Here is an 11768-nt window from a genome sequence, read left to right as displayed (position 1 = left end):
TGGAGCCTGCAGAGGAGGCTTCTTTAAACATTTTATTAAAGAGTAGCTTTAGATTTACAGAAAAGTTGCAAAGATAGAACAGAGGCTTCCGTATACTGCACCCCCAGCCAAGTTTCACCTGTCATTAACCCTTAGTCTTGTGTTACGCTGGTCCATTTGTCACAATTAACGAACCAGTTGTGATCCATGATTATTAACTAAGGTCCATACTTTATTCACATTTTCTCAGTTTTCCCCTAATGTTCTTCTTTGCTCCAGGTTCCGATCCAGGATCCAAGTAAGACATTTAGTTGTCAAGGCTCCTCAGTCTCCCCTGGACTGGGATGGTTTTGTAGACTCTTTTTGATGACCTGATGTTTGGAGGACTGGCCAGATGTCTGGAACTGTCCCTCTAGTAGGATTTGTCTGATGTTCTTCTCAGGATTAGCCTGGAATTGGAGGTTCGGGGAGGAAGCCCCAGGACAAAGCACCCTCCTCATACACCCTTCCGGGGAGCCTGCGGTCACCACGGCGGGTCATCGCTGATGTTGACTTTGGTCATCTGGCTGAGGGCATGCTGGTCAGGTTTCTCTGTTTTTCCCTGTTTCCATCTTGTCCTTTGTGGAAGGAAGTGGCCACAGGCGGCCCAGACTTTCGGAAGTGGTGAGCATCCATACACACCATCTGGAATTCTTCCCCAGGGACTCTTCCCCATTTGTTTTGTGTCCAGCTGTTAATTCATTATGGGCCATTCTGACCCCCTAGGGGGAGGCAGGTTTTACAACAGGAGACCATGGTGTGGGGGCTCTGACTGCTCCATCCAAAGCAGGACCCCATGCTCCCCCCTCCCCCACTTTACTTCTTGTCTGTCTACTCTGTCTTTCCCCCACTTCCAGAGGCCAGACTCTCAGAAGTCCTCTCTGGGTCCTGGAGTGGCTGGGAGCTGGACTGGATTGGGGCAAATCACTCCCCTCCCCAGTTTTCCCAATTATAAGAACTTCCTGGGAAGTAGGGGGCATGTCAAATATGTGATTACTGCATCAGAAAGTCTGAGTGTGTACCTTAGGAAGAGACATTTTAAAAAAGTTTTATTAAGGAATAATTCACATATTATAAAATTCACCCTTTTAAAGTTTGCAATTCAGTAGTTTTTAGTATAGTTACAGTGTTGTGCAGCTACCACTAATTCCTGAACGTTTACATCACCCTCAAAAGAAGCCCCATGACCATCAGCAGTCACTCCCCTCCCCCAACCCTGGTAAGCATTAATCTAGTTTTTGTCTCCATGGATTTTACATATTCTTCATAGTTCCTATAAATAGAAACATGGTTTTGGCATCTGGTTTCTTTCATACAGTGTAATGTCTTCAAGGTTCATCCATCCACACTGGAGCATGAATCAGTGCTTCATTCCTGTTCATGGCTGAGTAATATTCCATAGTAGAGACTACATGTTGTTCATCCAACCCTCAGCTGATGGACATTTGGATGGTTCCCACCTTTTGGCTGCTGTGAATCGTGCTGCTTTAACAAGCCCCCCCAAGGGACCCTGATGTACACTCAGGTTTAAGACTCCAGGACACTACCACTTTGCAGAGTGTAAGGCTGTAGCCCTTTCATCTAGTTCTTGCAAGAGCCCGGCCAGGTAAGCAGCAAGCGACACTGTCCCCATCTTACAGGTAAGAACACCAGGACAGTGGGCTCTGCCAGCTCTCCTACCCAGCCTGCCGAGGCCTCTCCCAACCTCAGCTTTCCCACCAGCTCTTTTCCTTTGCTCTTTCCCAGGCTGTGAAAATCAGGGAGGGAAGCCTCGCCAACTCTGGAACGCAAATATTTGCCAATCAAGAAAACATTCCCCCATCAATCAAAACCCAGACAAGCTGGCACACACTCTCTGCAGATGCCTGAGGGAGATTCTATTTTAGGAGGGAACAGGTGGCCTGCAGCTTCCCCTCCTCCCCAAACATCCGGGGCTCTTTCTCTTCCTATCTTGCTTGCAGATGAGGAGACTGAAGCTCAGAGGTCACACAGCATCCTGAGAGACCTCTTATTTATTTTCTTTTAAAGTAATGTCTTCATAAAGGACACAATGAAGAGAATCTCCAGGTCTGTAATGACAATTTCCAGTGCAGGCAAGCAACAGACAGCTTTCTAGGCGATGTGAGGGGCAGACCTCAGTTATGGTTTCATCTTCCCAACAGCCTGACCTGGGGCCGGTTTCAGAGGGTTAGAGAGGAAAGAGTGGGGTTTTCTGGGGTGGGGCAGCTTCCCTGTAGGAATACAGAACCCCGAAATCCTCCATCACATGTGCTCTGTCTTACAGCCTAATGATCAGGGTTTCAAACTCAGCCCCTTGCCTGACTCCACCAGTCCACCTCTAGCTGCTTCACCTCCTGGGAAGCTTCCCTAGCCTATTACTGACCCATCAGAATCTCTGGTTAAAATTCAACCCTCTGTCCCTACCCTGGACCCCAAGTGTGTGCATGTGCACACTGGGAATCTGCTGGGAGGGTTTGAGAACCACTGGTGTTAGGTTTCACACTGTACAGGGGGCACCTGGACCAACCAGGAGATGAGCACTTCAATAGTATTTGCTGCAACCGAACAAACATGCCCCTGTACAAGTCTCACCTGGGGAGCCTGCCAACGTGCAAATTCTGAGCCTCTTTCCCGCAGTTTCTGAACTGGAAGATGTGGGTGCGGTGGAGGAATTAGCATTTTTTTTAAGATATTAACCCATGTGTGTAGGGAGGACTGAAGATTGTAAAGTTAGAAGGAACAATGCCTTCCCTCACTCCGCGGGGGCCAGGTCACGCCGTGACCTATTAAATGCACTTACTCCTGGCTCCGAATCCACCCCCCACCCCCCAGGTTGACTCGTGGTGTTGGCGGGAAGGCGCCCAGGGCAGAGGAAGGGACGCTCAGCGTGGTTCCACGTGCAGGAGGGCCCGCCCGCGGCGCCAGGTGCGCGGCCCACAGCAGGGTTGTGCGGGGACACGGGAGAGGGCTTGGCCTATCCACGAGAGGGCGGGGTCTGCGCGCAGCCTCGTTCAAGCTCGCCAATCGGCGGGCTCGCAGCAGCCGCGTTCCCCACCTTCCGCCACGCCGCGGAGAGCGCCGCGTTCCTATAGGCCGGCTGAGGCTCCTTCCGGCCGTGGAAGGGGCGGGCCTCAAGTGGTGGCGGGAAAGCGGCGGCCGTGGAGCGTCTTCCCGGACGCTGAGGGGCCGGAGGCCGCGGCGAGTCCCGGTCCGGCCGCTGGCGCCGCCATGGACTCGGCCGAGGTGGAGTTCCTGGCCGAGAAGGAGCTGGTCACCATTATCCCGAACTTCAGTCTGGACAAGATCTACCTTATCGGGGTGAGGAGCCGGCGCCGGGGAGAGGCCGGGTCGGGGCTTGTGCGGACTCCGCGCGGCCGCCGACTCGTGAGGTCGGTTCTCCTTCCCAGGGCGGTGCCGGGCCCGGCTCCCACAGTTGTCGGCGGGCGGCGCTCGGGGCGCGGGGGGCGGGGGAAACGCCGCTCTCGGCCGAGTTCGCGCGCGGGCTCTTGTTTGTGTTTGGGCTTCAGCTTAGTGGGCGGCGGCGGCGGCGGCGGCGGCGATGCTCTGTCCCGTGTGACGGGGTGTGTGTCCTTGGGCAGGGCGACCTGGGGCCTTTCAACCCCGGCTTACCCGTGGAAGTGCCTCTGTGGCTGGCCATCAACTTGAAACAAAGACAGAAGTGTCGGCTGGTTCCTCCCGAGTGGATGGACGTGGGTAAGGATGTGGGGGAGGAGAGGGGGCCCTGGGGGCCGGGGGACACCCTCCCGCTGGTGGGGGCACGGGGTCCTTCAGCTGAAATCAGTGAATGTTTCCAGCCTCACCTCCCAGAGGCTGCTGGGAGCCACTGTTACTGATGGTCGTTGGGGTGGGGTTACCAACTGTAGTTCAGAATTTGATTCTAAGACATTTCAACTTGCTCTTAAAATTTTAAATATTATATAACGTTAAAGAAACTTTATTTTGAGTTACGGGGAGGGTATAGCTCAAGTGGTAGAACACGTCCTTAGCATGCAGGAGGTTCTGAGTTCAATCCCCAGTACCTCCACTGAAAAACCAAATAAATAAACTTAATTACCGCCCCCCTGCACACGCGCACACACACACACACGCAGACACACAAGCATGCTGAGGAGTAGTGCCATTATCTTACATTACAGAGGATGCATGAAAATAATGCGTCATCTGTACAAGGCAATATTATATGACCACCTGAAGGGATAAGGTTGTGACACATGGTACAACATGGATAAACCTTTGAAAACATTAAGCAGGAAAAAAAAACACCCCACACAGAGACCGCATATTGTATTATTCTATTCATATGAACTGTTCAGAGCAGGAGGATCCACAGAGACAAGGTAGATTAGTGGTCACCTAGGGGTGGGGGCTTGGGGGGTTGATGGAACAATTATAGGGTTCCTTTTGGGGTGATGTTCTAAAATTGATTGAAGTGATGGGTGCACACCTCTGTGAATATACTAAAAAGCCGCCACTAAGTTGTACAATTTATATGGGTGAGTTGTATGGTAGGTTGATTATGCCTCAGTAAAACTGTTGGAAACAAACAATACTGCATCAGAGATGCAGACAGACTTATCCTGAAACTTTGCAGTTGTCACCTAGGAGGTATGAGTGGCTTCTTAGGGTAAACAATCTTAAATTAACTTTATTCGGGGTCAGGGTTGGGGAGCATAGAGAATTTAAAAAGCATGAGTGGTTTTGATTGCCCCCTTCACTTTGGGAGTCACCTGGAGTCCCCCTCCTAGAAGCAAGGACATGGGGAGCCAGGCACACTCAAGTATAGTTTAAGAAAGACTGCTTGCGCAATTTGTCTTCATCCCTGTCCGATTAGGATGAGTGAATCTGGTGGTGTTCGGACATAACAGGAAAGTCCAGTTCCTTCTACTCTGCAGGGCTTTTGTTTAGCAGGAACTCCAACAGACTCTGGTTCTGTTAGCACCGCATCCTTGTCTGGCAGTTTTGGCCTATTCAAACCCAAGGAGATACGGCACATGAACCTGCCAGCGTCAGAGAGAAGGTGCAGAGAGAGTCAGCCTGAGCTTTTCACAGGCCTGGGCCGTACTCTGGTGAGAAGTAGTGAAAATCACTGGTGAGCCCGCAGGCCCTGCCCGGGAGCCAGCCGCTCCTCCTCCTGCCGTCATAGGTTGGTCCTGCCGGTTCCTGGGCTTCGTCTAAATGGAACCATCTGGCGTGTCAGTTGACTTCTCTGACTTCTTAACACAATGTTTTTGAGATTCAGCCCTGTTGTTGCACGTGTGGTTGCACCATTCTTCTATCACTGAGTCGTGTTTCATTCACCGAGTATTCCAGTTTGGTCACCCGTTCCTCTGCTGGTGGATATTTGGGTCATATTGCAGGCTGCCGTGAATGAGGCTGCGTTGAACAGTCTCAGCTGAGTCTTTCTGTGGGTATGTGTTTTTATTTCTCTTGGGTAAATAAATACCTAGAGCTGTGGAGTTGCCAGGTCATGGGGCAGCCTGTGCTTAACTTTGTTAGAAACTGCCACCCAGCCCTCCAGAGTGCTTGAGCCACTCTTATAACAATCCCAGCAGAAATGCAAGCAAGTTCCCATTTTAAAGAAAAAAAAAGTTCCTGGTGTTCCACTCCTGGCCAGCGTTGGCTGTTGTCAGTTGATTCATTGCAGGGTTTGAACAGGTATTTCATACTCTGTCCGATTTAGATGTTAGGAAGGAAAAGAATCAGTCTGCTGTGTAGAAAAGATGCGTGTGGGGAGAGGGCAGTAGGAAGTTATCCTGGCAAGAGCTCAGCGTGGCTTGACCAGTTAGTTGACAGTGTTGGGTGGAGTCTAGGTGCATTTGGAAGAAAGGATCAGCAGGATTTGCTGAAGGACAGGCCGTGGGACCTGAGAGATGAGAGTTAAGGGTGACCAGCAGGGTTGCTGGCTCGAGCTGCAGAAGGAGGGGGAGGCGCTGTTCCCTTAGACTAGGCAGACTAGGGGAAGTTTGAGGGTTGGAGGGGGAGCCAGGAGATGGATTTGATCATGTGGCATTGGAGGTGCCTGTTAGCTGCCCAAGTGGAGACAGTGTGGGCAGTCAGGAATTCTGGGGAGTGGCTAGTCTGGGGATACAAATTTGGAAGCCACCACAAGTGCATAGATGGCATTTAAATGATGTGGGATGAGAACACACGGGATGTAGGTTTAGGTGCGGAGAGGCGCCAGGAGCTGAGCTCTGTCCTCCAGTGTGTCGAGGTCAGGAGGGCCTGGAGGAGGTGGGGAGGTGGGAAGAGGACTCAGGGACAGTGGTGTTCCAGAAGCCAAGTGATAAATATACTGTGAGGATTGACCCCTGTCAGATGTGATGTGGCCCGAGTCGTGGCCATTGGGTTTGGCTGAGCAGAGGTGGTGTGTGTGAGCTGTTTCAGGGGGTGACACAGGCACCCACCTGAATGGTTGAGGAGAGGCAGTTACCGCCAGTGTCAGAGAGCCCTGAAGTTTTGCTGTAAAAGGCACAAGAAACGAATTGGTAGCTGGAGGATTTGGTTTCAGGGGAGGCTCTTCTTTTTCTGATGAAAGATGTTACATAGAGTTTGATAGAATGGTCAAATAGTGAAATACTGGTCACTAAAGAGTGAGAGACAGTTGCTGAGCGGTGGTCTGTGCAGGTCAGAGAGGAGGGTCAGGGCGGGGGCAGTTGCAGGGGGTTGAGCGATGTGGCCAGAGGGGGCAGGTGGGCGCCCAGTGAGGCAGCAGGTGAGAGATGAGGGGGAGGACGGGCGGCAGGATGGAGACCCTGAGGGTGAGGGTGAGCAGGGCCCGGAAGGGTCAGGGGCAGGACCACGCTGAGGGGGAAGGTGGCCAGCCATTCAAGGTGAGACTTGGCAGCACAGTGGTGTCTGTGTGGCCCTTTGCCATGGTGGGCACAGACTCAGGACTAGGATTTTCTCAGGCGCGGGGGAGGGACAGAGGGGTGGGATTGAGGCTGTTGCAGTGTGTGGAGCGTTTCCTGCTGGGTGGAGTTGGACTCTGCTGTTTTCTTCAGGTGTGGCTGCCAGCCCCCTATTAGCTGTAAGTTGTCTTGCTCTCTTCGGAACAAGGTTCAGTATAAATACGCCTCTCCAGTCACTGGTTCCTTTCATCCCTGCTTGCGTGTAGGTAGAATAATTTGCTCTTTCCCTAAGAAAAGAACTTCTGGCTCGGACATACTGTTTTTATTAACGTATTCTGTAGGCCAGAGCAACGACAGTTCAGCACGAGGGTCTATGTTCAATGCCTTAGAATAACCTCTAATGAAAAAAAAAAGACAAATGCATACATGTCTATGCATGACTGGGCCACTGTGCTGTAGACCAGAAATTGACACATTATAACTGACTATGCTTCAATTAAAAAATAATTTAAAAAAAAAAACAACAACAATATCAAAAATTTACCACCTTCTCTAAGAGAAGTGTTTGAGGAAATAGGCCGTGAATTACCTAGTTAGCGATAGACATTCTAAAGTTTTCCCCTCATGTTGTTAGTTGATTGGATGAGTAACATAGGTGCTTGGTAACTTTTGGAAGGTTTTAAAACTGTTTTGGTTATGGTCATGGTAAATTGTTGTTTACTTTTAAATTTCAGAAAAGTTGGAGATGATGAGGGATCATGAACGAAAGGAAGAAACGTTCACCCCTATGCCCAGCCCTTATTACGTGGAACTCACCAAACTCCTGTTAAACCAGTAAGTACCTCGCGCTTCCTGGAACCCACACGCAAGCTGGAGCTCACATTTCTCACCCCCTCCTGCCGTGTTCCACACTTGTTACCGAGGCACGGGGTATCTCTGGCCACCCCGTTCCTCTCCTTGGTCAGTGATCTGGGAGTCATTGTGGGCATGCGCACACTGCCCCGGGGCCTTTCTCTCCTTTCTCCCTTTTCCCTCTCTCCACCCTTCCCTCTCCCGGTAAATCCTTGGGTCTCCATTCTGCATGCTGACGGCCACTTGATACTGGACTCCAGGATGAGCCTCTGCCTCTCTAGCAGTAGCCTTTTTCTTAACTGCAAATGTTTTGTTGTAAAGCTGTACCCCTTTCTCCTTTGGGCATGTGCATTGGAGTTCTTGCATCTCTTTCATAGGAAAGGCCCAGGGCTCACAGTTGCCTCCGACCCTGAGCTCTAAGGAAAGTGCACTAGGGGCAAAAATGTGCTGTAGTGACTTCTTGTGTCCCCTCGTCCAGTCCAGGCTCCCCATCAGCTTCTAATTCATTCTCCATCTTCCAGCCAGAGTGGACTTTCAAAGATAAAGCTGCCATGTATCCCCTCTTCTCCTGGGAGCCTCTCCAGGGTTTGAGGGCCTCATGACGGTCTTTAAAGCACCGCAGAGCCTGCTTCCCTTCTGCCTTCTCACAGCCTCCTAAGGTCCGCTCTTCCCTCTCATTGTCCAAGTTCCAGGCTCACGTTGGCCTCTTTCACTTCTTTACACACACAGAGCTTGTATATCCCTCTGCCCAGTAAGTCCGTCTCGTCTCTGCTTCCTCCTTTGGTTTCACATAAAGGTCCTCCCTCTCAGGTTGAGTGTACCTGTCCCCCTAGCAGCTCTGTGTACCTCTGCAGCGTTTGTCGGTTGTAATTCTCTAATTGTATGCCTGTGCTGTCCCCCCGCCTCCAGTTCAAATGGGCAGGGACTGTGTCTTGTATGTGCCAGCACAGTGCCTGCTGCTGTTTGTTGAACGAATGAATGAATGAATGAAAATCTGTGGAGGGGGCAGGCAGTTGTGGATACTTTGCTTAGGAGATACTTGGAGTACGTTATCTACTGTGGTCTTGAAGGGCTGTTCTTTTTTAAGTGGGAGCATTCCTGTGTAGACTGTGTGTCTTAATAGTTTTGTTGTGAGGGCTGTTCTTAGTATGGATGGTCGCCACGTCTTTCTTCCGTGCGTGCTGGCCGTCACCCCTCTGATTGGGGGTGTGGCTGGTGCCGTGATCAGAGCCTGCCCTGATTGTTGTTGCGCGGGGCTTCCTTTTTCATTCTGTGGTTGTCACATTAGGAGATACTTGGAATGTAATTTGCAAGAAGTCAAGCTTTCGAAGCCCTGAGTACCTTTTCATTGATGGATTCAAGAGGGGAACTAGAACAAAAATTGGCAGCTCCCTACTGCCTGCCGTAGAGCAGCGAGGGTCAGGGGCCCGCCGAGCAGCACTGCGGAATTCAAATAAAAATGTGCATGATGTGGACTTGTCCTTAAGCTGATCCGGGGCTGCAGTTCACAACATTCTGAGCGTAGTGTGCTAAACTGAGTGTTGCACCGGGTAGTGGAGACAGTCATGCAGGCTTGAGTTCCGGTTTTGTGGGGAAGAGCTGTGACCCTGTTAGCAGGTAGTTACCCTGCAGTGTCATAAATGCTGTTCGGAGGGCAGTGGATGCAAACCTAACACCCGGTGGTGCCAGAAGGGATCCCTGGCTTAGAGGAGGAGGGATAACTTACTAGGGGAGGGGGCAGCGTAGGTAGAAGGACAGAAGTGTGAGAGGCCATGGTGTGTCTGGGGAACCAGAGCTGCCGGGACACATCCAGACACGTTAGCTGTGCGGGAGGGAAGCCTGTGGTGGCAAGGTCCCTGGGCGGGTGTCACGGGAAATCTGAGAGGACCACTGTGGCGGTGGGGGCAACTCGGGGGAGAATACAGAAGCAGGGGAGAGAATATGGAAGCAGAGGTGAGACTTGTTCATCTTTGGTTTTTCAGTTCAGCACGTTATGTATGCTGTTCCTTTTGAAGCCCTTGTTTTATAATTCTTTACAGTAATTCGCTCAGCGGGGAGACCTTTGTTCTGCAGTTGTTAACAAGAACCCCGGGTCCTTTGTTCTCTAACCTGCAGTCCAGAGCTTAAGATCCAAATGTTTGGATCTCAAATAAAATCTGCGACATAAATTTTCACCACTGATTCTCCATCTACTAAATCACAAGCTAATTTTCGAATGTGGAAAGACCATCCATCTCTAGCTTCTCCTAGAATGTCTGGTGATGAAATGTGCTGGCTTTTGCTTTTGTCTTCTAGTTTCATTCTTCCTTCAAAGATGAGTTTTAAACTAAAGTGTGTCACCCAGGAAGGCAGGCTGTTAGTGCCCCGCGCCTGCTTCAGCCCAGGCCTGTCCCCAGCGCTTGCTCCTGTGCTGCCGATGCTCACCTGGGACTTCTCCTGATTTCTGCAAATCTGTGTTTTCCCTGAAGAGTGGGACACCGCCTGTCCTTCAGGGCTTTTGTGAGGGTGGGACTGCTGTGCAGTGCCGCGCAGTGCCAGGCAGAGGTGTGGTCTTCTCTCCCTGGTGGGTTGCTGCCCTCTTGGATAACTGGTAGGGTATTAGCGTTAGAAGCCATGACCTCTGAGCTAGCCCTTGAAAGAAATTAATTCTAGATGGAAATTCTACAGCACAGAACACTCAGTTATCCTGAGACAGACGATGACCAACTGAGAGCTAATTCTCTTTTAGGTAAACTTCAAGTCCTGGTACCACACCTGCCGTGGGACCATTAACGAGAGCCCAGATAACTCAGTGTGGATCATGGCTGAATTTTCTCGGCACCAAGCTTAACTGCTAGAAATCCTTACATTTTAAAATGGAAAAAACAGAGCATAACCAATTTGGAGTCTAGAACAGCTTGTGCACTTTGCCTAAATCCAAAGAAACATTTAAAAAGAAACCACTTCCACCTGGATGGTGGTTTAGTTCGCCGAGTGCTTCCTTGTGCAATTTATGTCACCTTTGCTTCCCTTAGTGCTTCGGACAACATCCCGAAAGCAGATGAGATCCGGACCCTGATCAAGGATGTGTGGGACACTCGCATAGCCAAGCTCCGGGTGTCTGCTGACAGATTCGTGAGACAGCAAGAGTCACATGCCAAGGTGGGTGCGCAGCAGGCCTGCCCACGAGGGCCTGACATCTGCATTTCGTCTGGGGTGGGGGGCGTTGCAGGAAGAGATTACTGGCTGTGCTGGGCTCTCAAAAAATTACCTACTCGTTTCTTATTTTTATCCAGTAGATTTGATCTTTTTCTCGAAGGCAGAAACTCAAACCAACCCAGCCTGTTCTCCCTTTTGTTTTAGCTGGATAACCTCACCTTGATGGAGATCAACACCAGCGGGGCTTTCCTCACACAAGCGCTCAATCACATGTACAAACTCCGCACAAACCTGCAGCCTCCTGGAGGTGCCCAGTCTCAGGACTTCTAGGGAGACTCTGGTTTGTAAAGGCCTCGTGTCTGCCGGCAGGAGGCTCCCCAGCTGGTGAGTGCGTGCTCAGGACTTGACGGAGGTACTCACATTTCTGGAGCGCAAGAACTACTTCTGAACGTGTGAAAAAAAAAGCTCCGTGAAGCAAGGAATGGATTTATAACGTTGGGAAGCAACAGGCTTGTGCTTAGTCCCCAAGGCGCTCATTAATTCCCCGTCTGTATCTAGCAGCCAGCTGTCCTTTTATAGGGGTGGAGGAGAAAAAGAGCTTTGGCAAAACAATTTTCCCCAGCAGAGACTCAGGTCTCCTGCACAGAACTGTCACAGGCAGGTGAGTATTCACTAATGTCAGGCATTGCTTTTAAAAGATAGAGCCACAGTAGGAATGCCAGTGGTGGCTTTGGCCCTTTTTCTTTCTTGCTACTGATCACTTGGATTTAATTTAGAATGTCCTACAGAGGTAGTTCACAGAGAGGATAGCAGACGAGTGGCCGGTGACAGCGAGCTGTGTCCATCTGAGCCCTGACACACAGTAAAGATGGATTAGCCCAAATCTCTGTT

The 11768-nt window shown here is 50.7% G+C and overlaps 1 protein-coding gene across 1 annotated transcript; it reads left to right on the top strand.

Moving 5' to 3' along the window:
- Window positions 1–3145: 3145 nt before the first annotated feature.
- Window positions 3146–11760, top strand: GINS2 (GINS complex subunit 2). Its single transcript, XM_031688875.2, has 5 exons — window positions 3146–3336; window positions 3618–3732; window positions 7622–7721; window positions 10754–10880; window positions 11082–11760. The coding sequence occupies exons 1-5, from the start codon at window positions 3247–3249 to the stop codon at window positions 11205–11207; spliced, it is 558 nt and encodes a 185-aa protein (XP_031544735.1). The 5' UTR covers window positions 3146–3246; the 3' UTR covers window positions 11208–11760.
- The last annotated feature ends 8 nt before the right edge of the window (window positions 11761–11768 follow it).

Source organism: Vicugna pacos, chromosome 21 (genome assembly GCF_048564905.1).
Source record: "Vicugna pacos chromosome 21, VicPac4, whole genome shotgun sequence".
NCBI lineage: Eukaryota > Metazoa > Chordata > Mammalia > Artiodactyla > Camelidae > Vicugna > Vicugna pacos.
The sequence above is the reverse complement of the archived record's forward strand: the minus strand, read 5'-3'. Positions and strand labels throughout refer to the sequence as shown.